Source organism: Dermacentor andersoni, chromosome 6, assembly GCF_023375885.2.
Source record: "Dermacentor andersoni chromosome 6, qqDerAnde1_hic_scaffold, whole genome shotgun sequence".
Classification (NCBI taxonomy): Eukaryota; Metazoa; Arthropoda; class Arachnida; order Ixodida; family Ixodidae; genus Dermacentor; species Dermacentor andersoni.
This window is the reverse complement of record NC_092819.1, coordinates 14,140,001-14,167,317: the sequence shown is the minus strand read 5'-3', so window position 1 is coordinate 14,167,317 and position 27,317 is coordinate 14,140,001. Positions and strand designations below refer to the sequence as shown.

Here is a 27,317-nt window from a genome sequence, read left to right as displayed (position 1 = left end):
CGCCATTTTTATCGATCCGTGGTCTCTGCAGCCGAAACGTCTATGTGAAATTATTCTCCCCTCGCTTTCATTTTGTGTGTTCACCCACGGCAAATTTCTCTAACAGCGACAAACCCATAAATAATTTCTGATAATACTTGAAAAACCTAAGCCGCGAACCTCAAACGAAGAACAATGCTGCAAAAAATACAATTTAAAAAGTGTGCAAGCTTACTCATCGTTCAGTGGCGACTCTTCAGCTTTTTCTACAATACCACAGATGACGCTACATAATTGTGCCGATGGCTCATCGTCTTGCGTTATGCTAGATTTTATCGCATTGACATTACAAGTGGGAGATACTGATCTTTATTGAGTGGACGCTGAAATTTGCATTACGTTAACATATAAATTTTAGGAGCAGACCTCGGACGCTTAGAGCGATGGATGCATAAATGCCACAAATATTACACAAATATGTAATGCATTGATTCAGGTGGACACCATTACATAGACCCCCTGGCTCCCCCTCCCACCTCCCCCACAACAGATTCGGAGTTCCGCCACAGGAATTACAGCGGCGGGCTTTCCAATTCTTTCTTATCAATGTCATTCAAATGACCTAGAAGTTTAGGCTCTCAAAATCCAAAGAAATCGTCTAATCGCCTTTAATACACTGCTTCGTGAGCTTCGGTAGCAGTGCTCAGTCCTTTCGGCAGTGGCACCGCCCTAATTCCACGCATACTATACTATTTCTCTTCCGTGTGTGCTTGCCGGCTGACCTTCTTTTTATTAGCTATCAATAATCAGAGGCGCCAAATTTGATATTTTAAACAAGAACTGAACAGGTTGTCTCCCTACCGTACATCAAGAATGAAGAAAAAAATTGGAAGTCGAGTGATTTCCTGAAACACGTACATGCTTTGCATCTTGCTGAGGTACATTTATGCAAAACAATATCTCTCGCTCGCAAAAGCTTGTCTGAACCAAAACTGCAAAGGATTTGCTTCGTAAAGCCCCCTGACTACAGCAGAGCCTTCGAACATGCGTTCAAAAATTGGCGCACAGCCAGTTCCTTTCCAAAAGAGAAATGCACCCGCCCTTTCTGTCGAGGCTCTGTGAAAAATAAAAATAATATTGCGCTTAAAAGTCATCCCTTAATTCTCAATAGTCACTCAACATCACAGAATATGTAAGAGCAAGTTCAGCTAATGTTCATACGTGTCAGGGCCGACATTCGCTGCGTTGTGATCTTGTACTAGCCCATCGTCATCATGCATCGTCACTTTCCTTCTTTCTGCCTTCCTTTTTCATATGAAAACAATGAGTTGTACTAGCACTCTTCGAACTGCTATCCGCGTATTTCCATGGCCGTGGTCTGTAAGTTGTGTCAAGCATGTAGCGCAATTCTGGCATAAGCAAATACAATGCATAGAAGACATTATCTATCTTTACAGGCCTATTATCTCAGCACCTGTATTTCTGCTCATGTTTTTATGCTCAGAATCCCTCCTTCGGCGCCTTTCAATTCACTTACAAGCGAACAAAGATGCTTCCGATGCCAAAGAGACTAAGTAGCACTGGTTGAAGGCTCGCTGCGATATGCCTAAATTTCCACTTTTGCTGTTGTAAAGGTTTTTTCTTTAACTACCTCACTCCATAACTTCAACGTCTGCTGGCGCTTCCCTGCCGTATCGTTGCAGAGGCTCCCGAAATGCACAAGATGTACGTGGACTCCAACCTGAAGCTTGGTGACGGTGTGGACCTAATGTGCTCTCTCAAAAGAGGTTCGGCACCGGTACACTTTGCCTGGTACCACAACGGCCGTGAAATACGCGCCGAGGACAAACTCGGGGACGTGGTCAGCCTCCAGGGGAAATCCATTCTCGTGGTGCGCGAAATCTCACGGGATCACATCGGCAACTACACCTGCTCCGTGCGCAACCCGGCCGGGTCTGACAGCTACACTGTCAAGCTCTACGTGGATGGTGAGTGCCCGACAGGACAGCAAAAGAAACACGTCTCTTATACAACGGTCTGCAAGACCGGTTCGAGAACAATACGAGAACATAGGGAGGCGTCAGGTTGCAGTCTCAAAAAAACAGTATCCGAAAACAAATAAATGCTAAGCACGAGACGACAAAGGTTTTGCTAACAATAAATGAGAATTATCAGGTAGGCTAATTCGCATTACTGCTGTGTACACACCTGCCCAATAGCACTGCGGTCGTAAGAAGGGTACGGCCGTGAGGAGGCTAACTGCAACTTCTCTATTTAAAAAAAGCAAAATAATTTACTCATGTTTTTCTTAACTTTCTGCCCGGCAATTTGATCTGAATATGTGGAGGGCAGGGGAACCACGTTCATAATAAGATCGTCACGTTTCTTCGGACTTGTCGGTTCGTCTCTTTCAGTGAAGCCCATTTGGACCAAAGAGCCAGAAGATGCGTCGGCTTCAACTGGCTCTAATATCGTCATTCACTGCAATGCCTTCGGTTATCCTGTTCCAAGAATCGAGTGGAGCAAGGAGAGAGGTAAAAGATATTTACTCTTACATCAGCACTACCACAGTGTGCGCGTTTATATACATGCAAACTTCGGCTGTTTACATCACAGCAGCAAATTTAACAGGTCCCTAGTGTTCCAGGCGTAATTCACATAACGGTGACATGAATAAGATGCCTCGAAAGTAGGAGGACAAAGAGACGTACCCGACGAGAAAGGCGTTCACTGTAAGCTCAATGCTGAAAATATATTATTTCTTTCATCTTTCTTTTTGAGATTCGCAATTGCAAGATCACCCCTTCCGCACCACATTACGTTCACATCACAGTGTTCCTTATTAAATGACCGGATCCCAGGAAAGAAAGCGCACCAAAGGGCTGACTTTCCAAATCATTAAAAATAAACTCCTGCGACTAAACAACGTTGAATGAAAAAGAAAGAAAGAAAAAAGGGATCCCAGTCAGCCTTCTATAAAACACAAATCATAGAGTTAATATAACCAACTATGGAGGAAAAGTTCGCCATATCGCCCATGCATTGAAATCGGCAATCGCAAGGGCACCACCATGTTGCTACTTTGAGCAGGCGCGCTGGCGCACACGACGAGATGCGATTCACACGAGGCGCGCAATCACCGCTATCCCGAGCCTCCCTCAGTGTGGTGGCTCCACCTAGTTCAAGTTTCTGCAAATACATCATTCCACGCACCGTAAATTATAGATCAAAATTATGAAATAGCCATCGAATCTTTATAAAAAATATACGGAATGAACTTTACAAAATCTCCACACGTATACACGACCTGTATATGCTTGTTCTTGCCTTGTATTTCGAATATGTTTAGGGTTACAAAAATGAGAAGTGGCAACATGGCGGCACCATTGCGGTTGCCACTTTTTCGCCCAGTCTTTCCTATAGAGTCAGAATATGAACTCTATGACACAAATGTCGCTCTTTTCACCGAGAGTTTTAAGACGGGCCATTTCGTCAATCTGGAATGTGCCTTTTCTCTCGCAGAGGACAGAGACTTCGAGCTTGTTCGCATGGGCGACAGATTCAACATGGCTCCAAACGGGAGTCTGCAGATCCGTTCGGTGAAAGCTGAAGATGGCGGCCACTACAGGTGTGATGTCAGCAACGGGCTCGGGAACGGAATTTCCAAAATCATTAGGGTCGCCATTAGCAGTAAGTGCGGTAGATGCTTTAATGTGGTTTGATTAGCCAAAGTAGCGCGGACATAAGTCAGAAGGAAGTGCTTGAGTCTAACGGAAGCACTTTCCCATGGGAAAGTGCACGTGTAGCGCAAGGCGGATATACATGCGGAAGCAGACTGGCGCCTTCTGTAACCTTTCGTGCCTTACTCCTATTACTTAAGTGAAACAGTTAACTGAAACCATAGCTTATCTCTAGTTTTTGCAATCTGATATCTCAACTTTCTTTCAGCTTTCTGTACATTCTGATACATTCTGCTTTATAGCGATGTCATTAGTGATTATGCAGTTTCCACTTGAAAGCTCTCGATACAGGCTGGTCGGAATTTGTTATCTAAGAACGTCATCGATTTCAGTCACATAAATTTGTGTCAAATACGTTTTTCTTCATGTTGCGTTCTTGCTTTATTTTCTCCTAAACGGCTACTACAGTCTGCCCCCAATTAAACTGACATAACTGTAATAATTAAAGTACCAGCCGGTTATTTATGTATACACTGCTTCTTATATTTGTTTTTTCCAGCGCCTCCGAGAATTTTGGAACGGGTAGAGGAGACAACTGTTCGAAGGAGCCACAGTGTTCGGTTGAAATGCGAAGCAACTGGTGACCGTCCACTGGCAGTCCACTGGTTCAAGGACCAGAGGCCATACCAGGCGACGCTGCGGGAAGGGTAACATCACGTATACCATTCGCCGCGTTCTTATGTCACACCGCTGCAGTGTGCACAACGTGCGACGTGACATTTGCTACGTTGGAGTAAACGTCTGCTTTCTGACGTTTACTGACGTTTAAGAGCAGTGTTTGATCGATCATGTTATCTCTGCAGGTTCGACATAATTGAGCGAAGCCTCCCAGGTGGCGTAATTTCTGAGCTCTTAATTCAGAACAGTTCGACATCCGACACGGGTGCTTACGTCTGCAGGGTTTCCAACAAGTTCGGCAACGTGACTTCTCTCACGAAGCTCTACGTGCTAGGTATGCAGTGCTGCTAACCACAGGACTTATTTCTTGTCAACAAATTGTGAAGGAATAAAAATAACGCAGCAATATTACTTTGTTCCACTGAGCGCAGTGGCAGATGCAGCTTTCGATATAGCGTAATTGCTACCGGCCATGAGTAGATGCAGTAAAAATTCAAGGATTCTCGGCAACTGCGGTGTCTGATCAGGCCTTGTATGCTCGCTACTAACTCCCGTTTGCTTGGCCAGATACTCAACCTCCATCCTCACTTGCTCTACGTCCGTCGTTTGGTGCAAGGCCCCACCTCAATTCTCCTTTTAGGTATGGCGCAGCTTTTAGAAATAAAATTGGCAGGCTAAGTGGCACCTCATGCTTAGTGGCATATGGTCACGTGACAGCACCGCTCAAAATATACGTGAAGGCGGCCACTAGAGTGGGGTCAGTTCAGCGACCATCGCCATTCCAATGCCACGTCTTGCAGAAGTGCTGTCGCTTTCTCTCGCGATATCGTCAGCCTTTGGCATGGTGACCCGCTCTTTGCCGGCTAACGAATGTAAACGTAAAAAGGCGAGTTTCGTCACACAACCACTTATGTTCGTGTGCTTCTTCAGTATTCTCACTTGCAAAGCATTTTCGTAGTAATATGTATATGTAACTTGTTTTCTCTAGAGCCACCATCGCCTCCTGTTAGCATCAAAATCTCGGACATCAGAAGCCGCACTGTCCGACTGACATGGCAAGCGCCCTACTCGGAGGTCTCCACGTTTCACGTACGCTTCTGGAAAGAGAATTGTAAGTTGCACATACTACGAGCAATTAGAAATGACCTGCACAATTTTTCATATTTAGATCACTCGGCAATGAGTTGATTCATTTCATTAGCACACTACGCTGCACATAAAAAGAAGACGCGGCAGCTTCACTGCAAGTAAACACGTTGGGGTTAACTAGCGGCGCAGCAAATAAAGTTTTATTATTACTCTAAAGCTCGTCAGCAAGCTTTTACACGGCAACGTGCAGCCCAAAGCAGGAAGCTGACGCTGATCACGGTGTCGGGATCGGAGACCTCCGTCTACCTCAGCGACCTCCTTCCCGGCACGTCCTACGGTGGCTACCTGCTGTCGGAAAACAGGGTCGGAATGAGTGCGCCGTCTACGTCGCTTCATTTTACCACGAGTGAAGAAGGTGAGGAGGAAAGTGGTCACGCGGTAATTATGTCTCGATTGCACGCCGGCGTACCTATTTTTGTGACCCCCCCCCCCCCTATTTATTAAATTGTTTACTTGCTCACTTCTTTACCAATATTGCAAGTTCTATGGAGACACGTTAATACATTATAACAAGTTCGGGTACAAGACGAGCAAAATAAAGTGAGTGCGTTCTAACGTTGCTGAACGCAGTAGATAACACAAGTGCATCACACTAAGTTCTAGATGTATAACTGTAAAACTGAAATTGTATAAACTAGACTATTAGCCTAACGTTTGAAATTTGACTTTTGTAATGGAACGTGCTATGGTAGCTGCACAGGCTACACATCAGCTCAGGGAACGGTAGTGTTTGAAGTGCATGGCTAAGAAACTGAATAACACTGTTAGTACCTGGATAACTGATTCTCCCCCACTTCTCACAGATTTAGCTCACGTTCAATGAATATCGAACATTCTATTTGGATCCTTACAGCAGACCCCTTTCGTGATAAATAACGTGTACTTTTGTTACAAAGCCCTAGTGACAAAAGATCTGCCGCATTTACCATGTGCCCTTTGAATACCCATCAAGTCATCCTATGTATATAATTCTTTTTGACCGAGCTTAAGGAAGCCTTGCGCCCTTCTTTCTGCTGACACAGCTCCCACAGCACCTCCCTTGGATATCCGGGTCGTCGGATTAGGAAGCACGCACGTCAAAATTGAGTGGAAGGTGAGCTTTACAGCCTCTTTGCTTTACGAACGATAGACAAGCAGATCTGCTATTCCTGCCACCCTCCTGCCACGATAACACCAACATTTTTTTAGGGCACTATGTGCGTTCTGCATATATACATAAAGCGCGAAATGTTATCAGTTTCCATTCGGCGCATTCATCGACAATAAACACGTCAATGATTTCCTTAACGCCTTACAGACGTGGAACACCGGCGCCAACCATAGTCATTATAAAGAAGAAAGTAATAGTAACACTAAGTATGAAAGTGCACCCGCTAGCGCAAGATTACTGTAACGTTTTTCCATACGTGCAGTATACGATCTCATGCGGTGAGCTCTCGCAGATTGCGCGACGGTTCGATTAAGCTCATGCTAAAGTTGTGCGAACAAATTGTGCTGCGCTACTGCACTCTTTAAGTTCTCTCGAATACTCTGGTAACGCATTTAACTAATTAAAGCTAACTAACTGGTGTGCGGAAGGGACAAGCGAATAAACATAAACACAAAGAAAAAGAACTGGAGAGCACAAGCGCTGGATTTACAACTGAAATTTATTGAAATGGTAGCCTCTGACGTCGAAACAGCAGCGCATCTCACCATCTGACCCAGAAACAAAGCACAAGGCAAGAACAAAGCGATGCAGCGCTTTGTTTCCGTACAAACCACTCGCGCTACTCTGGCACCATCTCGTAGCTATCGTCGCCGCAAAGCCCTTATTGAGCGGCACTACTTTCTTCTTCTCAAGCTTTCGCCATATCCTCCTCCCCGCTTTCCTCCTCGCACTCTCTTGACTATCGCCGTCTTTCATTTGCCGCTGCGCTCCGCGTTCGCTTCGATCCTTCACTGTGCTCGTTTGCTCGGTTACGATGGACAACGCCCACGCTCGCCACAGAAACGGGTGCCTAAGAGCTGCGCCCTAAAAACGGGAACCATGAAACCAGACTAACATTAGAGACGCACGCCAGCAATCTAAAAAGGCGAATTTTTTATCTGTGAGGAGGCGTGAGGGGTCACTTAGGCATGAACTTTTGTCCTGTTTGAGCATGAACCACCCTACCCAGCAAACAGCGTTACAAACTAAATGAAACTACATCCTATGAAGCTCAGAACATAGCAGAAAGCTTGCGAATAGCCAGGAAAGCGCTGTGTTCCTCCAATGAACGAAAAATGTGCACATATAACGTTAACAACGTGAGAGTGTGAAACTTTTTGTCTTGAGTCCTAGCGCACATAGACTGCGTGGAATAAATACCGTCTTTCAGAAAACAACAGTCGATGCGCGCTCTCCTGCAAAAGTAGCTACAAATAGAAAATGATACGGAATACATCTTAGGACGAGTGTGAAGGGAAGATCAGCTCTAAACTTCGTCCTGTATTTCCTTCCTCGTCACCTGTCTCTTCGCTCTGCATTCGACGCATTCCGAATCCACACTATATCTCTCCTGTCGTACTTTATGTTAATATTATTACTGAGATACCTTTGCAAGCGTCATCGCCTTCCATCTACCAAGGCACCGCCAAAAGAGCACCAGAATGGCAAGATACAGGGTTACCACGTCGGACATCGCGCCTACGACTCCCCGATGCTGCCATACACGTACCAGACCGTGACGGGCGTTGACGCGACCCAAGCTGCCCTGCGTGCATTGCGACCGAACACCCGCTACGCCGCAGTCGTGCAGACCTTCAACTCGGCCGGACCAAGCCCGTCATCTCATCAGCTGGACTTCACCACGCTCGAGGAAGGTACACATCTTGGTTTTCTTATAACCGTATTAAAGGTTTGCCTCTTCCTTCGACTTTTCCACTGCTCTGGTGTCGCTGTCATGCACGCCGCGTCGGGAGGTGGTAGAGCCACCTCCCGCTCTTGCCGTATACATGGCAGGAGCGTGGCAGAGAGGAAAGGCGGCGTGAAAAACTCGTTTGGACCTTTCCATCACGTCGTCACAATGCCCTGTGGAGCGCCCTGGGCACAGCCACAATACCTTCCTGACAGCTGCAATTATCCGTGACCACCCTCAAAAGGTTTGCAGAAATTGCAGCGCTTACATTCGTACTAACGGGCAACAATTTATAGGGTAGGCTGATAGAATAGTAGAGAATAAGTAGGGAGAGGAGGTAGAGAATGGGTAGAACCGCCGCAGTCACAAAACGAACAAATAACAGCCTTGCCGCTCTTCACTCGCAGCTCGCATATACTGGGGGAGGACGGGAGAGAGAAAAGGCGACGCAAGAAGGAAAAAAAGAACATGACTGCTAGACACGGCAGCAGTTGTTTAAAAACTGGATAAACCCTAATTTAATGTACGCTATGGAAGGTTTCTGAAAAATAAACACCATGCAAATTTGTCAAGTGGGCAACTGACGTAGAGCGTGCGAATGCAAAGCTGCATTAAACACCGCAGCGTCTATATATAGGACACTATGGAAGCGGCCGCCCATTAATTCGACGCTTCTGTACCCACCCTAGTAGCTTGTGGCTATGATGTTGCACGAGGTCGCGGGTTCGATTCCGAACGCGGAAGCCGCATGTCGACGAGGGTGAAATGCAAAAAAAAAACACTCATGTACTTAGATTTGGGTGTGCCTTAAAAAACTATAGATGTTCGAAATCAGATTGAGTGCTTGGCACGTAACGCCCCATAATTTTATTAAAGTGTAGCACTTAATTATGTCATGATTCGTTGCGCCAAGTGAGGCAATGACAGTTATAATTTTCTAGCAGAACAATGGTGCACAATACGCTTCAAACAAACAGCTCTCTCTCTATGCGTTCTCTGTACTGCGTAGACAAATACAAGTGGTGCACGCAAGTAATGTTTAACATTAACTCAGCACTCTAGTATAAAACTAAACACTGATGAACTTAACGATTCGCTGTAAACATCACTGCCAATTTTCGTCAATTAACGCAAACAGCACAGAAGGCTTCGCTTATATCGATTCCCACAGTTCATGGAATCCGCACAATATTTTACATAGACAAATCATTGTTCGTGCAGTACAAATCTTTACGAGTTGGCAAATACGTTTGTTTTATTATGAGTGTGAACTGTACCTCAATAATGTTATCAACAAGAAGGCCGGAAATATTTAGGACATAAGCGTATACTGTCTCTACAATTTTCTGTAACCCCAATGGTCCACGGTTATCTAACCTACGCATTACATGGCCTACTCAGCCCCATTTCTTTCTCTTAATGTCAATAACAATACCGGCTATCCCCGTCTGCACTCTGATCCACACCGCTCTCTCCCGGTCTCTTAACGTTACGCCCAACTGGTTCCATCACTCTTTGCGCAGTCCTTAACTTGTTCTCAAGCTTCTTTGTCGGTCTCCAAGTTCCTGCCCCATATGTTAGCACCGGTGCAATGCACTGGTTGCACACCTTTATTTTTAATGATAATGGTAAGCTTCCAGTCAGGATCTGACAATGTCTGCTGTGTGCGTCCCAACCCATTTTTAGTCTTCTGTAAATTTCCTTCTCATGATCAGGGTCCCCTGTGAGTAATTGACCTAATTAAACGTATTCCTTCACACAGGCTGTCTGGCGATCCTGAAATCTTGTTCTCTTGCCAAGCTACTGATCATTACTTTTGTTTTCTTCATATTAATCTGCAACCCCACTCTTACACTCTCTCTGTTAAGGCCCTCAATCATTTGTTTGTTTCCAAGGGAAGGGAAGCGCAGTCGAAGGAAGGAAGGAAAAAAGTGGAGAAGGAAGGCAGGGAGGTTAACCAGTTTTGCCTAACCGGTTTGCTACCCTACACATGGGAGGGGGATGGGGGGGATGAAAGATGGGGAGAAGAGATAGAGGGCACATAACACGGCACACACATCGTTGGTTACAGTCTGTCACTCTTGTGTGGTACGTGACATCACTGTCACAGTCGCTTGTCCAAGCCCGTATCCTTCATAAACCGAAGTAGTCCCTTCGTCGCCTTCAGCTGCGATGTCTTCAGTCGGCGATATGTGAAAATGGTTGCAACTGACAAGCGCAGTCGAGGATGGCAGAAGACTAGCTGGGGTGATGAGATTAACAAATTCGCAGGCGCTAGTCAGAATACAGTTCGTCCTGCAGTGGAGATAAAGTAGGATAATGATGATGATGATTATGATGACGATATCTCTACTATGACCGAATGGGGCATTGGTTCTTCACCGAGGAACTAACGCTACAATGTTATAAAGCTCTATTCTTCTTTTTAAAGATTTTGTTTAGTGAGTAATGCCGTTGCAGCAAGAAAATGCTTATAACAAACAGGAGGACGCAATTTTTCAGCTGTGAAAATATTGCAGAACAAATCTTGATATTTATTACTTTATTATTTCGATATTTATTTTGATATTTATTATTTTGATATTTATTACAGCTTGCTGGACGATACCATCATGAGATAAATTAAAAACTGCCATACAATCAAAACGCCTATCAATTCTTGAAGCACACGTAGGCACGTAGAAGCAGCCACCCAGTACACAACCGAACGGCATGCTAGCGTGCCTTCCCACAAGCTCTGTAACTAGAAATTGCAGTGCAGTGACTTCGTATGGCGGAAGCCAGGTGAACTTCATAATATTCAATGCTAGTCACGCGTTCTCTTTTGCTTTCTCGGGAACGTCTTCGTAAAGTAATAAACCAAATGATGCGGAGACAAATACGCTGTACTTATGGCTGACTGCAAAGTAATACAGAGGTTCTGGTAACCACTAACAATGACGTGCATTTGAAAACGTCATTAAAGCAAATATTCATAAGCATTTTCATAGCTACCATTTTACCATGTTAGGAATTGTATTATATAGTATACCTTTACAGACTTTGATGCTGTTTTCAGCAACAGCAACTTTATTCCTACCTGCATTCATTCAGTACGTCTACCACAATTCTGGTGTACGTGTCGCTCTCTTCTCCTTTCTTATTACATTTTGAGATTCTTAGTTACCCTTTGCTGTGCTTTTTCTATCCCCTCTGCTATGAGGCAGGCAGGCTATGTTCTCCCGCAGGCAGTTGCCAGCCTGCATCTAAGGCTTTCAGTTGTACTTCGATTGACATAATAACAGTAAACTACGTTAACTAAGTTGTTCATTCAAAACGATCTCTCTAACAATATCTATGTACGACACAAGCCTAATATATTTTTTTTTTCGATTGCACCATATTTTACCAGACCTCCCAGTGGCACCTGTCTTCAGCGTCAGCAGTGTCACATGCTGTTCTGCAACATTTACCATAAAGGAGAGGAAACGAAGGAGCTTAACACGTAAGCTGGTCGTTTTCTTTATGGTGCTTCAACTACAAGGAAATCAATAATTATGAAGTATTCCGTAAAATAATTCTGCTTGTTGTCCGGTTTTCTTTATACGTGACTGAAAAAAAGCCTCGAGTCATAATGAGAACTGAATTGCATGGTGGTATTGTTGCATGCTTTGAACGCAAGCTTTCTAGGTTTTGATTAGGACAGCTCGGCTACTCATAAATACTGTAATTGTAGGAACTGCGGCATTGCGAACGGGCAGATTAGCGAAACTAACGAAACGTGATAGGTAACGTACCTCGGCACTGCGCGCACGTATCTAGCAGCTGCAGGAATAAGAAAGTAACAACGTATATCCTAGTCATCAGCCTCACCGTGAGATCAAAATTTCCCAATGGCGATTGACACAAGGCTCCCGGATGCATTTCCTGATTAACAGAAGCTTCTAGCAGCTTTCTCGGGCTAATCCCAGTTGTACCGCGTGGACGCAACGTAGCACTGAGCACGCTTTAGTCCGGTGTTTAAGCGAGCATTATCTAGCCTCGAATGCTGTTCAAACACAAACAAGACGGGGAATTGGTCTTGTTAGACAAATGCTAAACACGCGTGTACAAATTTTGTTGCAGATTTGAAAAGCTCGAAATTATTCCCGCAGGTCGGAGTAAATTTTTATGGAAATATTGAAGTCTCACAAAAGTTGAATAACAGGAAAGCTCAAAGGGGTGTAGCAATTTTACAAGTCTACACAATCCCAACAAAAATATAAAGGCCATTCTGTAGCATTCGTTTGTTAACTTTTAAAGTGTGCAGAGTGGACGTGTTAGTTCATGGAAGACGCGAATTTGTTACATATATAGGTTGACAGTTTTCTGAAATTCCTATTCAAAAAGGTGTGCTATATAGAGTCAGGTATGCCATATATATTTTTTTTCATGAGCTTCCTCTCGAAATCTTTGAAATAACTTACGTCATCACGTCACAGCTGATACATATATGAATCACTGATGAAAGCTCACGTCTACCAAATATTTTCGCTTGGCCCAGTACCAAACATTGCCCCTTTTCGCGACGCAATAATTTTTTTAACCTCTCGCATCTCGTATTTTTTCTTTTACCTAGCCTTGTGCATACGTTGATTTCTGATATTGTCGTTCTTTGGTGCAACGTCGTGCGATATGTATTCTTTTTAAAAGTAGAAGCGCTTATTCCTTGACTTCCACCAGCTTCGCAAAAATCTGTAACAGAACTTATGTCAGCCATTTTCATCCCCACGCGCTTGAACCGCCACACTACTTCGGCTTGGCGCACTGCAAATACCCAGGCAAGTACAAAAACTCTCATCAGACACTTAGATGCCGCGTTAACGTATGTTGAGCTTGAAATCGGAGCGTTGTGCTTTATCCCGCGTCTTCTCTTACCAACCAAAACATATCAGCCCGTCGTTTCCTTTATATCGATTTATTTCGTGGGTTACAGCAAGCTGCGTGCCGTGTTTGAACTTCATTCCAACTCCCATAAAGCGCGTTCAAATCAGGCCACTCTCATACGGGGACACGACGAACACAACGCAATTATTCGCAGAGTGTCCTGAAGCAGGTTGCTGGGAAAATAGCTCAAACGGCAGTGAACCATGCATGCGACGCCACGAGGTTTAGGACAAACACGGCAATATATCTTTGTCCATCCGAAGCTTTGTTCCGTCCTTTGCAGTCGTACGTATCGATGATTTGCATATCACTGTCGGAAATTATGTTCTGTTCTGTTATGCACGGCTAGCTTTGGAGATATCGAGCTAGAGAGTCTCGGCTGCTCAATTTCTCAATGTAATAAAGCAACGAATAAATATATATCAATGATAAAATAAATAAACAAAAATAAAATCCTCCGCATATGTATACCAATCTGAGCGACTGATATATCGAAGACAGTGGAGCTGTATGAGCGAATTCTCACACCATTCGGAAGTACTATGCTTCTGTTTGCTGGCTCTTCTTATTGATGATTCATCACCGACGTGATCATAGTGCCGCTTCCCTCGTCGGATGCACTGCCGGCTGCTCTTTCATTGGCATTTGATACCCCCCCCCCCCCCCTTCAACGCCTCACGAGAAACTCGCCTCAACAGCTGCAAAATGGCAATGAAATTGATAAAGGCCACGCCGCAAGGAGAGTTCGCACTTGACGTCTATTTGTGCCGCAACAGATGTGCTTTGCAGCCCGTCCATTGGTGCTATTTGGACGTCTCCTATCCACGCACTGACTTTCATGTATCTTCCGAGACAGATACACGACTTCCTACACGAGTTCAGTAACCCCTAACCTATCCTTGACGCGAAAATTAAATGTCGGTTCTGCAGGGTCGCGCTGAACTATTCGAGCCATAACTTCATCTCCCTTGCCATCGTTCAGACACCCACAAATAATGAAAAAGGTACAAGGCGCGTTGTATAGTATAACATTCTGCCTCTCAAGAACTTAAAGATCGTTACTTAACAGCACTCGTATTCAGGCAATGGCGACAAGTTCAATATGTTACCGCTACACATTGACGGCTTCACCCGAACAAAGCATATGCTAATGCTAAAAAGAAAATGGTAGAATGTTATGCATATATACAGGGTGTCCCACGTAACTTGAGCCAAACATTAAAGATATGCAGATGCCACGTAGCTGGACCGAACCAAAGTAATGTTGTTAGCCGTCTCTTGTAGATACTCAGATTATTTTTTTGCATACATCTTAATTAGATAATAATTCTTAATTAATTGATCAGCCTAATTATTATAATTAGATGAAAAATGTCAATGAGAAATTTGCAGGGCAACATGAAAAACTTACGATACAGCTTTCTGTTGCTCAATACGTGCTACTCTCAAACAAAATTGCACCCTTTGGGTCGTATCTTGCAACACAATAATCGTCATCTGTCTTTTGTCCGCATTTCATTTTTTTTAACGCTGCGAGCCCGGTACTTCCAAGTAAAGAACGGAATGTGTGTCATCAGCATAACCAATCATTCTCGACAGGAAAGTAGCTAGCGCTGCGTCTTCAAGAAAGGAAACGGAAGCAAGACAGATGACGATTGTAGTTCTGTGCCAAGATACGACGTTTAAGAGTGTACACAAAAATGTTTTCCGAGCGTGAAAGAAGCCCGCGAATACACGCAAAGTGCCTCGAGCGGTCATTCGCGCGGCAATTTTGCGTGTATTCGCGGGCTTCTTTCACGCTCGGAAAAACACTTTTGTGTAGCACGTATTCAGCAACAGAAAGCTGTATCGGGAGTTTCTCATGTTGCTCTACAATTTGCTCCATTAACATTTTCATCGAATTTTATTGTTTAGGAAGTTGATTAATTAAGACTAATGTAATCAGGTGGTATTCAAACGTAATCTGAGTATCTCCAAGCGACGGCAAACAACACTACCTTTGTTCTATCCAGCTACGTGGCATTTGCATATATTTAAAATTTGGCTGAAGTTACGTGGGAGATCCTGTATAATGCCTCATTAGCGCAAGCAGGGTAGGCAACTCTTTATCGCCGCACCGTTTCGAAGGGGGATCAGTAGGTATCATTATCATCATCATTATCATCGTCGTCGTCGTCGTTGTATTTCATCACGACAGTATTGACCCCATAAGCCTAGGGCTGTGTATAATAAGCCTTCCTGCCTAAAAGCGGGAAGTTATTTTCTACAGTAGTGTCCAGCCTTTCGGCCTGCTTCAGCCCCGCTTTAGTCTAGAAAACGAGAATTCACGCTCCTTCGATTTCGGATGAGTTGTTTTCTTACTGCTTTGTGAAACGAAACAACAACTTCTAGGCTTTTTGAGATCGTTCTTTTGAACGTGTGTGTGCGTGCGTGCATTAGCTCCTTTCCTTCCTTTTTTGTCCGCTTTCTCCCTCTGCCCTGTGCACCGGGCTCAGCCTGGTTGACCTTCCCCTCTCGTCACTTTCTTTCTGTCTCGCCCCTCTCTGCGCCACTAAGTTGCACATGTGGTCCCCTTCAATGCGCAGAGTACGTGCTGGACTATCGGGAACGGGGCGGCTACTGGCGCTCCGTCTACTTTCCGTCGCATACGCACACGCTCTCGCTGGACAGCCTGAGCAGAACGACGCCGTACGAGGTGGTCCTGTCGGCATACAACATGTACGGCCGCGGCGATCCATCAGATCCGGTGCTTTTCGAGACCACTGGAGAGCGTGAGTTTCAGCTTTACTAGAACAGGCTCGCTACACGTTGCCTTCAAAGGTATACATAGGCTCAGAACGCAGCTAGTCGAATGATAACAACTGGCGTTTTCGCTGGCTGCCTGAAAAAAGCATCCAAGACAACGCTTTCTCAATTATATTCCCTTAACACAAGAAGCAGGTCCAGTGAGCGATAATTGGTTATTAGCCCTGAAAAAAAAAAAAAAGAGGAAATATCGCCCTTGTAATGAATTCCGTGCCAACTCGCATAATTTAACATTATCTGAGATAAATTGGAATTTGCTTTAAATAGCAAGAAAACAACACCTAAGTGCCGTCATCGAGCTTGCTGTACACTATAAAAATATTAAGTGCACCGACAACATCTTCGAAAGCCGGACCATGTCAGTATGTTCCAGCTTAGACAGTTATGCTTTAGGCAGAGAAAAAACACGATACATTTCACACATAATTGGGATGCGAATATTTCCACCTTTCGCCACAGTGGAATTGGGTCTACATAATGTGCACGCAACAGTCATAAGAAACTCACTCCATAATGGTCACATTGAAGGATTTATTGAGCAAACAAAAGAGATAATAAGTTCATTGATTTGCCAAAAAGTGAGATATAGCTAAAGCGCCACAAGTATCCGACTGCATCCTTTAGTACAATTCAATGTATACTTCCGGAGAAATATATTTATGCTAACTTCGAACTACATTAACCTGTTCTTGCTACATAACGCGTTTTTTTCGAAAAAGAAAGATTCCTATTTTTCTAACGAATGGCGACAATTCTTTCATTGGCGCTACCACAGAGCCCTTGCCGCAGAGGACGGATGAAGGCACCAGATACCTTCTGAACGCTCGAATCATTGGCCCTGTGATCGCATCCCTCTTAATAATCTTCACCTCAATAGCTGTGGCTTGGATCTTCTACAAGAAAATCACGTCCCCAGAAAAAGGTACGACACGTTCAAACTGTAGACAGAAAAGTAAATAACCAGCACTACAGGTTGCTATGGCCGGCTATTTATCTATTTGCCTTTCAGTGAAGTGAATTCCAGCACTGATGTTAGTCTAGCGACGCAATAGCAGCCTGCTAACGCGAATACAGACAAAGGAGACAGAGAAAAGGCACGTGCGTTCCTTCGCTACCCGCGGTCTTTGCTTGCGCTGTTCCCTTCTAAATATACTTTACCAACAAGCCGAAATGTTAGCGTTTACCTTACTATTTTGCCCGTCAGCTCATCTACTGACCCCCTCATCACATGTCATGCAGCTCGTATCAATTTTATATTCAGCTATAGACCCAACCACAAGTGTTTTAAAGCGACAACACTACACGGACCATTCAAGAGCGCTCGGAGCTGTGCGTTATCACAGAAAACGGACGGAAAAGATCGGGAAGTGCGTGGAGGCTAAGAGGAAGAAAATAAGCCAAGGAGTGAGGAGGAGTAACATGGCGGTAACATTGGATTACGTCACGGCGGCGCCGCATTACACCGGGCCACGCCGATTGCATCATCGGCGTCGCTCACTGTGTCACGCCGGGCGCGTTGCCCCAGTGCATCGCCCTGTCCGCTCGATGTGTACATGTGAGCGTGGGCTTCTGTATAATGCTCGCTTCATGACTACCGCGCGCGCTTAGCTTTTGCGGATGAGGGTGTACGCTAGCGCTTCAGGACTTAGCGACAGCGCTGGTGAAGGACTGTAGGCGTTTGTGTGCTCGCGTTCGTCATTTTGGAATCCGCAAGCGCACGTCTTCTGCTCTGGGCGGAGAAAATGTGACCGCAGTCGTCGCCACCGTTTTCAGAGCACCCAATCATCTACCACAGTGCGACTCTTCCCAAGCACATGTGGCCGGATCAGGAGTACGCGACCATCGCCAGGACCACCATTCGAAGGAGGGTGGAAGAGGCCTACGACGTCCCTTGGGACATGGAGGATGTCGTCGAATGCCCCCCTAAGGTTAATCTCGCACTTCGGTTCTCTAGTTACAATCCTGTTCGGAGCTTTTGCTGTGTCATACGTTTTTGCTTTCAAATATCCAATGCTCTACACCTAAGAAACGGCTCATGCTCTTTGGCCGAGGCCGCAGCTCGGGCTTTCTAATGATTAGTATGTAGAGCGGATACTTGATTTCCCAAGTATAAAAGACAAGCCGATATAAATAAAATTCACGACATATTCAATACACTTCATCGTTATATGCTCACTAAAGGTCCTTTCAAACACTCCCGTGGGCAAATTACTTTGGTGAAGGCCTTGGAGAAATCATTCAAGGACAAAAACATATATGTATCAAAATTGTGACATTTTTTTGTTATTCCAGCTTATTTCCTAAAATAAAGCGTTGCTGGTCGGATACTTAAAAACCCGAGACAAAGCCTAACGTGCGACAAACGTAATCGTAAGCCAACGAAGTGTAAAGCTAATAATGTTGGGAACGATTCGGAAGCATATACGGGGCGTCTTTTTTTTTTATATTATACAAAATATAAAATCGCCTGTGGCAGATAGTGTAATTGCAGTCCTTGAGCTGGATTACTCGAAGCGGCTTTACTCGAAGATAGTGTAATTGCAGTCCTTGAGCTGGATTACTCGAAGCGGCTTTACTCGAAGCTGGATTACTCGAAGACTTTACTTGCACGACAAATCGAAATCAATAATCAAATAATTACGGAAAACTTGCTAATTAAGCTTTAACGTATATAAAGTGATTAATAACTTTGGCACATATTGCAATTTACGAGTCGTAGCCGGTGAGATTGCACGGCATATCCACTTAGAGTGAATACTGAGGATGGCACCGATTTGGAGATATGCGCAATCAGATTTGCGGGAAAAAAATAAACGTCCTTTTATGCAGTGAAAGACAGAAGTGACTGAGACGCCTATTTATTTTGTCCCCAAGTTCGGGAATAAATACCTAGAAACTGGTGTCATCTAGAGAATCAGTTTCAAGTGTATACGGCTTGCGAACTCAGCGGCTACAATTCATAAGTTGCAATATGTGCCGTAAAGTAAGTAATTAAATAAACAATTACTAAATGTTCGTGCTTTAGTTGACCACTCACTTCATTTTCTCGTGCAAGTAATACCCGCCTCTTTGAGTAATCCAGATCTATGACTAGAATTGTGCTATTTACCACAGGCGACTTCTTTTTAAATTGCGTATGACAAAAGAATTTTAAAAAAAAACCGGTATAGGAACACAAAAGAACTAAGCTAGAGGTTCAGCATTACCTCATCATACTGGCGCAGTGCAGAGTTTTCCCATCTCGTGCTATGATATATTGGCTTGAGATTTCGGAGGCTAAAGAAATCACGATAAGAAAGCTTTAAGGACGGGGAAGCGATTACCAGATGTCTCCTAGTAGTGACGGTGAAAAAACACAGCAGCAAGATTGACAATAGCTTAACTAACTTTTTTTATTGGGCGAACTAGTGCCCACAAAAGAAGGTGACATACAAAGCACAACGATAGCGGCGAACACAGTCGGCGATTGTCCAAGTCTGATCTGCCGGTCAAGCCCACCGGCTTTTATAGATGAGTAATCGAAGTTCCCAGAGTAATCACCGTTACCCACGTGTCTTCCAGAAAGTACTATACAATTGGCGTCGCGCATACAATCAGATTACACAAGTTTCGGTGACAACAGACAACGGATAGAACCATCGATAACATTCCAGTAAGTCCCAATCATGTAGGCGTGTCGTGCGCTAAGCGGTAACCTTAAGGTGTGTGATGTGGGTGAAATGCAGTCCCCGAGAAAAGGATAAATAAGTACACGTGTCAATATCATGATGTCTAAACATTCATTCCCTTGCACCTCAAACGCATTGCAGGTTGTGGAGGACTGCTATACGCTGCTCAAGAAGAAAGTGCCAGGCGAGCTGCAAAGAGTTCCTGCGGGCCATTTCCTGCTCGATGGTCCGTCCTGTTCTATGCCAGACGACCCGCCCGTTGAAGAACCAGAAAAATGAACTTGCCTCTTTTCGTAATTTTGTGCTTGCCTATACCATCGCGAACAAATCACCCTCATTTGATTTTGTACGGATCACTCTTTTTAACATAGATGCGGTATCAGTCACATCTGGCTGAAGTATTGCCTGATAAAAACTACGTAAGTGAAGGATTAGTGACAGAGAATTATCAATGATAATTAACTACGGATATTGTGAAGCATGGACAGCGCCTCGTGATGCATTATCTAGTTTTTGTGATAGCAGGAGTGAACTTAACGTTAGCTTTTGGATGCATGATTGGAATGAATTCTAGTTTGAAGACCTTCCGCGTAGGTTCAGCGTTATGGTGGCGCTTGAGTTTTGCGGTAGTGTTCTCCTTTTAACAATCAAAAGCAGGATGTCTAGCAAGCAAGAAATGTAGCTATCTAAATAAGGTAAGAAAGCAGAACACGCTTACCACTCAAAAGAGCGATACCATTACCTAAATATGGCGATTACGGTTTTGAAGTACAAGTTAATACGTCATATGTGTTCGCAACACTTTGGTGTCCAAAATAACCACGAAACTTGGTTCTGATTATAATTTTGATAGAATTGCTTATGCGGTAGACACGGTGAGCACAGTTTACTGCGACAAGCAGTAGCATCTTAAGTGGCCGGCAAGGCAGTAGTGCTAATGCTTAAAGTTATAATGAGCTGTTAAATCGTGTGCTACGGCAGCGACTCTAAACCATGCTTGTCAGGGTATAAAACACGGTGAACGGAACAGGGCAGATTCCGTTCAGTGACCTCTGCTATTAGTGCTGACGTCATTAAGCGTTCAATTACAGGACTCGTTACTACTCATTCAAACAGGGTTACGAAATTCAAATAGTGCACACCACTCGGTACGCACTTGTACGATCGAAAATCCCTGTTCCAGACAGATGTGACTGGGCTTGCAAACATCCATCGCGTTTTACTATGAGCGAAGGCTGGGGACGTGCAAGGAATACCTTTGAACGCTGCCGTGTAGTCAGTGTTCTCGGGAATGTAGTGTTCGTCAATGTCTGGCAAAACACTTTGATATTTGAGAAGCGTATGTATATTGTAGTGTTTGGTGGAGTGCTCCAGTCCTTGAAGATTCCTTCAAACTCGGTGCTTTTAGCGCTTAGACAAAAAATTTGCGATGGAGCGCAGCCGACGTATGACGTTTGTCTGGTGCATTAATTTGGAGAACAACATGAAGGTCGTGCTTCATTGTTGTGTGGCTCTTTTTTTCTGTGGCTTTCTTGCTTCCTGAACACGCCCGTCCCTTTTTATGTCCCTTATGAAACTGAATTTGACTTTTTTGCGCCGGTAAAAAACACAGGTCAATGCGAGTCACCTGCATTCCAGTTAATAAAATGCAAAACTTCTGCGCACCATTTAAGGACACTGAGAGCACAATTACAATTTGCGCAATCTGAGGTGAGACGCTTATGCAACTAAACCTTTGCCTAACACGAAAGATGCAAAAATATTCAGGGCTTCCGCAGAATAAATGTTACAGTCTCATCTTTCAGGCTGCTATATAAGAACGGACACGAATTTTTTCGCAGCTTTGCATGAACCACCGGACTTTGTAACGCTTTTTTTAGAACGTAGAGTTAGCCTTTTATACGATGCGCAAACTGATCACACATTGAACTTATCTTTAGGCACTGAACTAGATAGTTTCTACAGTGACCTCCCTACTTCAATAATGTTTTGCAAACATATGAAAAGAAGAAGGTTCCTTGCAGCTTTTGCGAATGTTTCACTTCCTTGCATTTGTAACACACATTTTAACATACTCACACGTGTATTTTTTCAGCCTAAAATAAAGGCAATGATCTAAACTTTGTTGACCATCTGCAGCAAACAAAGACAGCCCAAAGCCTCTTAAAACGCCGTTTTTTCAATACTATGAGCTGAAACTGTTATGAGGGCGTACGCGCGTTCTGAAACAAGTTTCATATTTATCTTAATTAATTTTCTGGCTGTGCTGTAAGGATTTGACATATAGAGGCGGTTTAATCGCAGATAAATCGCTTAGCTTAACTAGGGCACCAATGCTCTGGCTCAAGAAAAGTTACCTCGGACGCTTAATTGTTGGCGTTTCTGCGTGCTGTAAATGAGTTATATAAAGCTATTCGAGCACAAAAAAATTACAGAGCCTTATATAAAACTTCAGCTAGTCGCAGAATGTTATTGCCCAGTAGTCAAGCAGGAACTATGCTGTGCGCATAATAAATCGTCATCACGCATTCGTAAAATGACGCTGCGGTTATTACATCTGGAGCTTATTGAAGTCATGAGTCGTATACATCATAAAGCATCGGTCAATGTGCAACCCTAGATCACTAAAGAACGCAGGGTCGGGCGAATAATGTGGTGAAAGTACTTAGCGAGTGTCGCGTTACAACGATTTTCTTTCGTCCGTTTCATGTTTGTCATATAACTACGCTCGGCAATACAAGAGAAGGCATATTAATTGATGCCGCTCTTTTGTTTCCATTACTCCTCTAAAATACTCCTTTTTGCACATTAATACTTTTCAGTGACCACGCGTAGACAATTTCGAAGCGGCAAACAGCGTATTTTTTGGTGCCTTAAACACTTACTTAAGCAAATTGTGATTGATTTAGTTTAGAATTAAGCTTGTCGAATGGCAAATGGTCTGCCTTGTGAAAGCTTATGAATACTATCCGTGCATGCGATAAGCTGTAAACCAATTTTACAGGATTCATTAAAGTAGTTAGACGCAAGAACGATCGTCATTAGGGCTACATGAGAGGCTCCAATTTGTTTAAGTTCAATAAAAAATTTAGCATACATTTGTGCACACATATAAAGAGTATGTACATGTATGAACATTGCAAACACAAGTCTGTTTCGTTCAGCTTTTTATTCGATGCTCTTCGACACAAGCTCTGCAAACCCTCAGAAATATATGTTGATTCTGCGCAATTCGAGCAAAGTAGTGACTTGAGTGCAACGTCACTTCAAAGACCCATTTCCTGTGATATTCCGCACTACATTTTGAAACATTGTGTACAATTGCGAATTGAGACATCATTACTAGCGCCAAAAAGGCACCGGGCGACAGCCAGAACCCACAGGAGAGAACGCTAGCTAACTGAATCCCAACAGTATGTACAATTGTCGCTACACATCGAGAAAGCGAATAAGCATTGAATTTTATCTTGACGGTATCACAGATACTTACAATAACCACTGCAGGGTGTCTACCAATTTGACATTGCCAAATTCTCTGAGTTTTCCAGGTTTTCCCTGAGTGCCTTTGCAAAATTCGCTAAGTGACACAGAACTTCGTTTTATGTCAAGACGGGCTGACGCCATGTCGCCCGTTGCTGTCACTCTCTCGTAAGCATGTTAAAGAGGAAGAATAAGCTTTATTTGTACGAAAGAGCAGACGGTGGAGTCGTCCGAGAAAGGATAATAAGGATTAATGTTTATTTTATTAAAAAAGAAAACAGCAGGAAGGGGTTAGTAAAATGCACTGCGAATAAAATATCTTCGAAAAAAAAAATGATAAGCCCCATTACAAATAGAGTCGAACATTTTCAAATACGAATAAACAGAGTGCATACAGACGCAAATATTTTCGAATATCAGCTATTGCAATGAACTGATAGTGAGCTCATTGGTATGAGGCCCGAACTTTGTCACAAGTGAGAGTCTTTTTCAGCAGTTGTAAAGTCAACCTCAACTCTCCTGACATGCTCTCAGCCCACGCACAATGCCTCAGTGTTGCGTTTCACTGCTTGAAAAAGTTTATTTTGGTTTGGATGAGGGACACCTGCATCTCGGCGTTAGTGAACACTTTGAAGGAGCTCGAGCTCAAAAAACAAAGAAGTGACGGCACACTTCCTTTCCCGTTCATTCTTCAATGCGTCGGTCCTTCCTGTTCTCGTCTTCCTTCCGCCACACGTTCGCCCTACGGGCCATTTGGAACATCCTCTTGGTCAGTTGTAGAGTCAACGTCCGATTTTTCGGACTCCCTAGGGGCCACGAAAACGCCCGAAAAATCGGGCAGCCCGAAAAAATGAATGCATGTCTTTTACTGCCCTGAAGGGCTCAAATCGCCCCGGCCACGCCTGAAAAAGCTGTGAAGGGCTGCCAGTACACTTATTAGGCATATCGGTACTCGTACTGTGACAGGATACGGCGGGTGCACGCGTGTATAATAAGGAATACATACCGCGTCTAGTGACAATTGCCCCTTCACACTCTTAGTATGCTTCAGCGCAATACTTTGCGTATGCTTCATTGCGTAACATTGCTATATTGAGGCGCAGCTGACTTTCAGAAACCGGCCTTATGCATTGCGTCGTATATTCCGAGCTTCGAAGTCAATCGCGAAGATTACAAAGGCGGAGTCCGTGCCATTGCCGGCAGCGGCGAATTCTTTCACAGAAAAAAACACGGCACCGAACGACAAGCTTAATAGCAAACATCGAAGCCGCTAGGCCTAGCGTTGCTGCGGTAGTGGCTACAGCTACCAGCGGATATGCATGCGAGAGCGCAGGTTCGAGGCGGCGAGATAATCAAAATGGCGTAAGTGGTGGCTTTGATTAATTCCGTTTCGTACCTAAGGTCATGGCAAAAAGTCCGGAAAATCGGAGGGCGAAGGGCTCATGCGTCCGAAATTGCAGGCTTTGCTATACATTGACTCTATGGGGTACGTGGTGGTGCCGCGAAGCCGCCCGAATTATCCGGCATCTCCCAAAAATCAGGCGTCCGGAAAATCGGTTGTTGACTGTACACTGGCAACTCCTCCAGCTGATGACACGGCGACAAAGACGATTCATTACGGTCCTTCTCTGTTACTCGAAGCCAGCATTAGCGCGACTTACGTTCTCTTTCAAAAAAATTACAGCTAATTTTCCCTGATAGAAGAACAAATTCTCTGAGTTTTCCCTCAGTATTTCCAGGCTATTCAAGATCCCTGAGAATTCCCGGTTTTCCCGATTGGTAGATACCCTGCATTGAACTTTTATGTGAAGCGAGACTCATTGGACTTTTGAAGATGTGAAATAATGAAATATTTGTGAAATAACGTGCTGCATTTATGTGTGTCTGCATGTCAATAAAGAAGGGTATGGTGCCGAATGATTGCCTGTGTACTATTTGGCATTCGCCATCACAAAAACGGCTCGTGCTGTTGGATTGTGGTTTTCGTTTATTTCTACGAAATAAGCAGGTGCAATCCGCATTCTAAGCAACTTCAGCAGCTGCAGAACGTTGATGGTTATACGTATGCTCCAACGCCTGAACGCGATAAAGACCACAAATAACGCAAACTTCGATGGCGAGTGCCTGTTTGTGAGACCTTAATAGCGATGCACAAACGTGGACATCAGGGGCATGAAGCCCCACAGCCATAACATCGAAAACGTCTAATAATATTTCGTGCAAGGCAGCGCACGGGAAAAAAAAATGTGCTGTCGATCCCTGTCGGCAATCCTTTAAGCAATGTTTGCTCCATGAGGCAGAAATTTCAACATTTTTACACTTCACCTGTGTCGACGAGAGGACTCGCACATATTTGTCGACATTATCTAGGGAACAGCATCATTTATTTCCGAATACAAATATCAAGACCTATGATCACAATCCCTCGATAGAGCTAATGGCACGACAAATGTGTGATAGCAGGGCCTAATGTAACAAATATAGGTATTGCAATACCCTTTATTTTCTTCTCGGCTGTATTCATATAAGGACAGTCATACGAGGGGGAGGGATGGGAGTATTAACTATTGTTCTGATTTCAGCGAAATCTACAAATCAGATAGCAAGACCACTCTACACTTCGGAGCTGAGCTGATTTTTCCAGCTTACGCCTTTGTTTAGGAATGAAAGAATATTAAATGAAACAAAGTAAAAGATGCACATGCTCCTTCTTCCTTCTTATACCTTGCTTTATATGTGCAGTGTTCTAAGGCATCCTGATCTCGCTTTGAAAGGTAATGAGCTTCCCTTTGAGTTATCATAAATTGTTTCTTTCCTAATTTCGTTTTTTCCTCTTAAGTAGTTACTCATGGCAGGTTTCTTTTCCATTGCCGCCATTGATGAGATTATTTCAGCCTCTCTGACTTTCCGCTTGACGTTCTTTGTTGCTGTGTTGCCCACCCTACAGGCCGCAAACTTGCTGGTAAGCTTCCTAGTTCTTTTCCTCCACTGTGAATCAATGTTTTTCCTGTACAAATACCTCAACACTCTCCCAGCCCATTTACTTTCTTCCATATTCCCTCAGTCGTTCTTCATACTCAATTTTACTGTGAGCTTTCCTCACTTCCAAACTTTCCAGCCCATATCACCCTTCACAGCTTCATTTGTAGTCTTCCCGTGACCGCCCAATGCGAGGCGTCCCACTGACCTTTGGTTGCCATCGAGTCCTGATTGTGCCCCTGATTTCAAGCAAACAACCGCATTTCCAAATGTAAGTCCTCGAACCATTACACCTTTCCACAAACCCGGGACACCTCATACTTATTGTACCCCGTAGCGCTCTGTGTTTCGTTATTGCTGCATTTCTCTTCCCCTTCACTGTTATTGTTCTTTCTTGTGTTTCCATATACATATTGCCTTCGTTTATCCATGTACCAAGGAATTTGTATTCTTTTACCTGAGGAATTTCCTGGCACTGTACTGCCACTGTCTGTTCACTGTTTCATTGAATTCCATAACACCTGATTTTTAACGCTAAATTTCAAACCTAAATTCTCGCCTTCCTGTCTCTTCACTTTGCTTCTTAGCTAGCAACATAATGTCGGCCGCATAAAACAAACCTGGAAGCTGCTCTACTGCTGTAGCCGTCTGTTTGTATGAGAGATTAAACCAGATATTACTTCCTTCTAGCGCCCTCTCCAACGTCACCATGTACATCATAAACAGCAGTGGGGATAAAGGGCACCCCTGCCTCAGTCCCTTGTTGGTATCAACTTTTTCCTCTCTCCTGATCCCTTTCCATTCAACGCAAACGGTATTTTCTAGGTAAATCTCCCTCAAAAGCTGTAGACAATCGTCGCCTAAGCCTTCCCCTTCCAGAATATCCCACAAAATGTTGCGGTCAACGTTGTCATGCGCTCCTGTAATGTCTAAAGAAGCCACATATAACGGTCTGCTTTCTACTCTTGATATTTCAATACACTGAGTAAGAAGAAATAAGTTATCATTCAAACTCCTACTTATTCTGAAGCCATTCTGAAGCCATCCTGAAGTTCTCCCGAAATGCCATAATTCTCTGGCCATGCTTGCAGCTTTAATTGCCTGCATTCTTAACG

General features: G+C 44.0%; 1 protein-coding gene across 1 annotated transcript in view; it reads left to right on the top strand.

Annotated features, from left to right (window-relative positions):
- Positions 1-25,140, top strand: part of LOC126521241 (cell adhesion molecule Dscam1-like) — a 119,779-nt gene extending 94,639 nt beyond the window's left edge. Inside the window, exons 4-17 of the mRNA XM_050169888.3 lie at positions 1,683-1,967; positions 2,394-2,513; positions 3,502-3,669; positions 4,219-4,366; positions 4,523-4,671; positions 5,326-5,448; positions 5,677-5,841; positions 6,509-6,579; positions 8,096-8,330; positions 11,757-11,849; positions 15,856-16,041; positions 16,851-16,997; positions 17,849-18,003; positions 19,885-25,140. Of these exons, the coding sequence (XP_050025845.1) occupies positions 1,683-1,967; positions 2,394-2,513; positions 3,502-3,669; positions 4,219-4,366; positions 4,523-4,671; positions 5,326-5,448; positions 5,677-5,841; positions 6,509-6,579; positions 8,096-8,330; positions 11,757-11,849; positions 15,856-16,041; positions 16,851-16,997; positions 17,849-18,003; positions 19,885-20,022 (2,183 nt within the window). The 3' untranslated portion in view covers positions 20,023-25,140. The remainder of the gene's footprint in view (positions 1-1,682; positions 1,968-2,393; positions 2,514-3,501; positions 3,670-4,218; positions 4,367-4,522; positions 4,672-5,325; positions 5,449-5,676; positions 5,842-6,508; positions 6,580-8,095; positions 8,331-11,756; positions 11,850-15,855; positions 16,042-16,850; positions 16,998-17,848; positions 18,004-19,884) is intronic.
- The last annotated feature ends 2,177 nt before the right edge of the window (positions 25,141-27,317 follow it).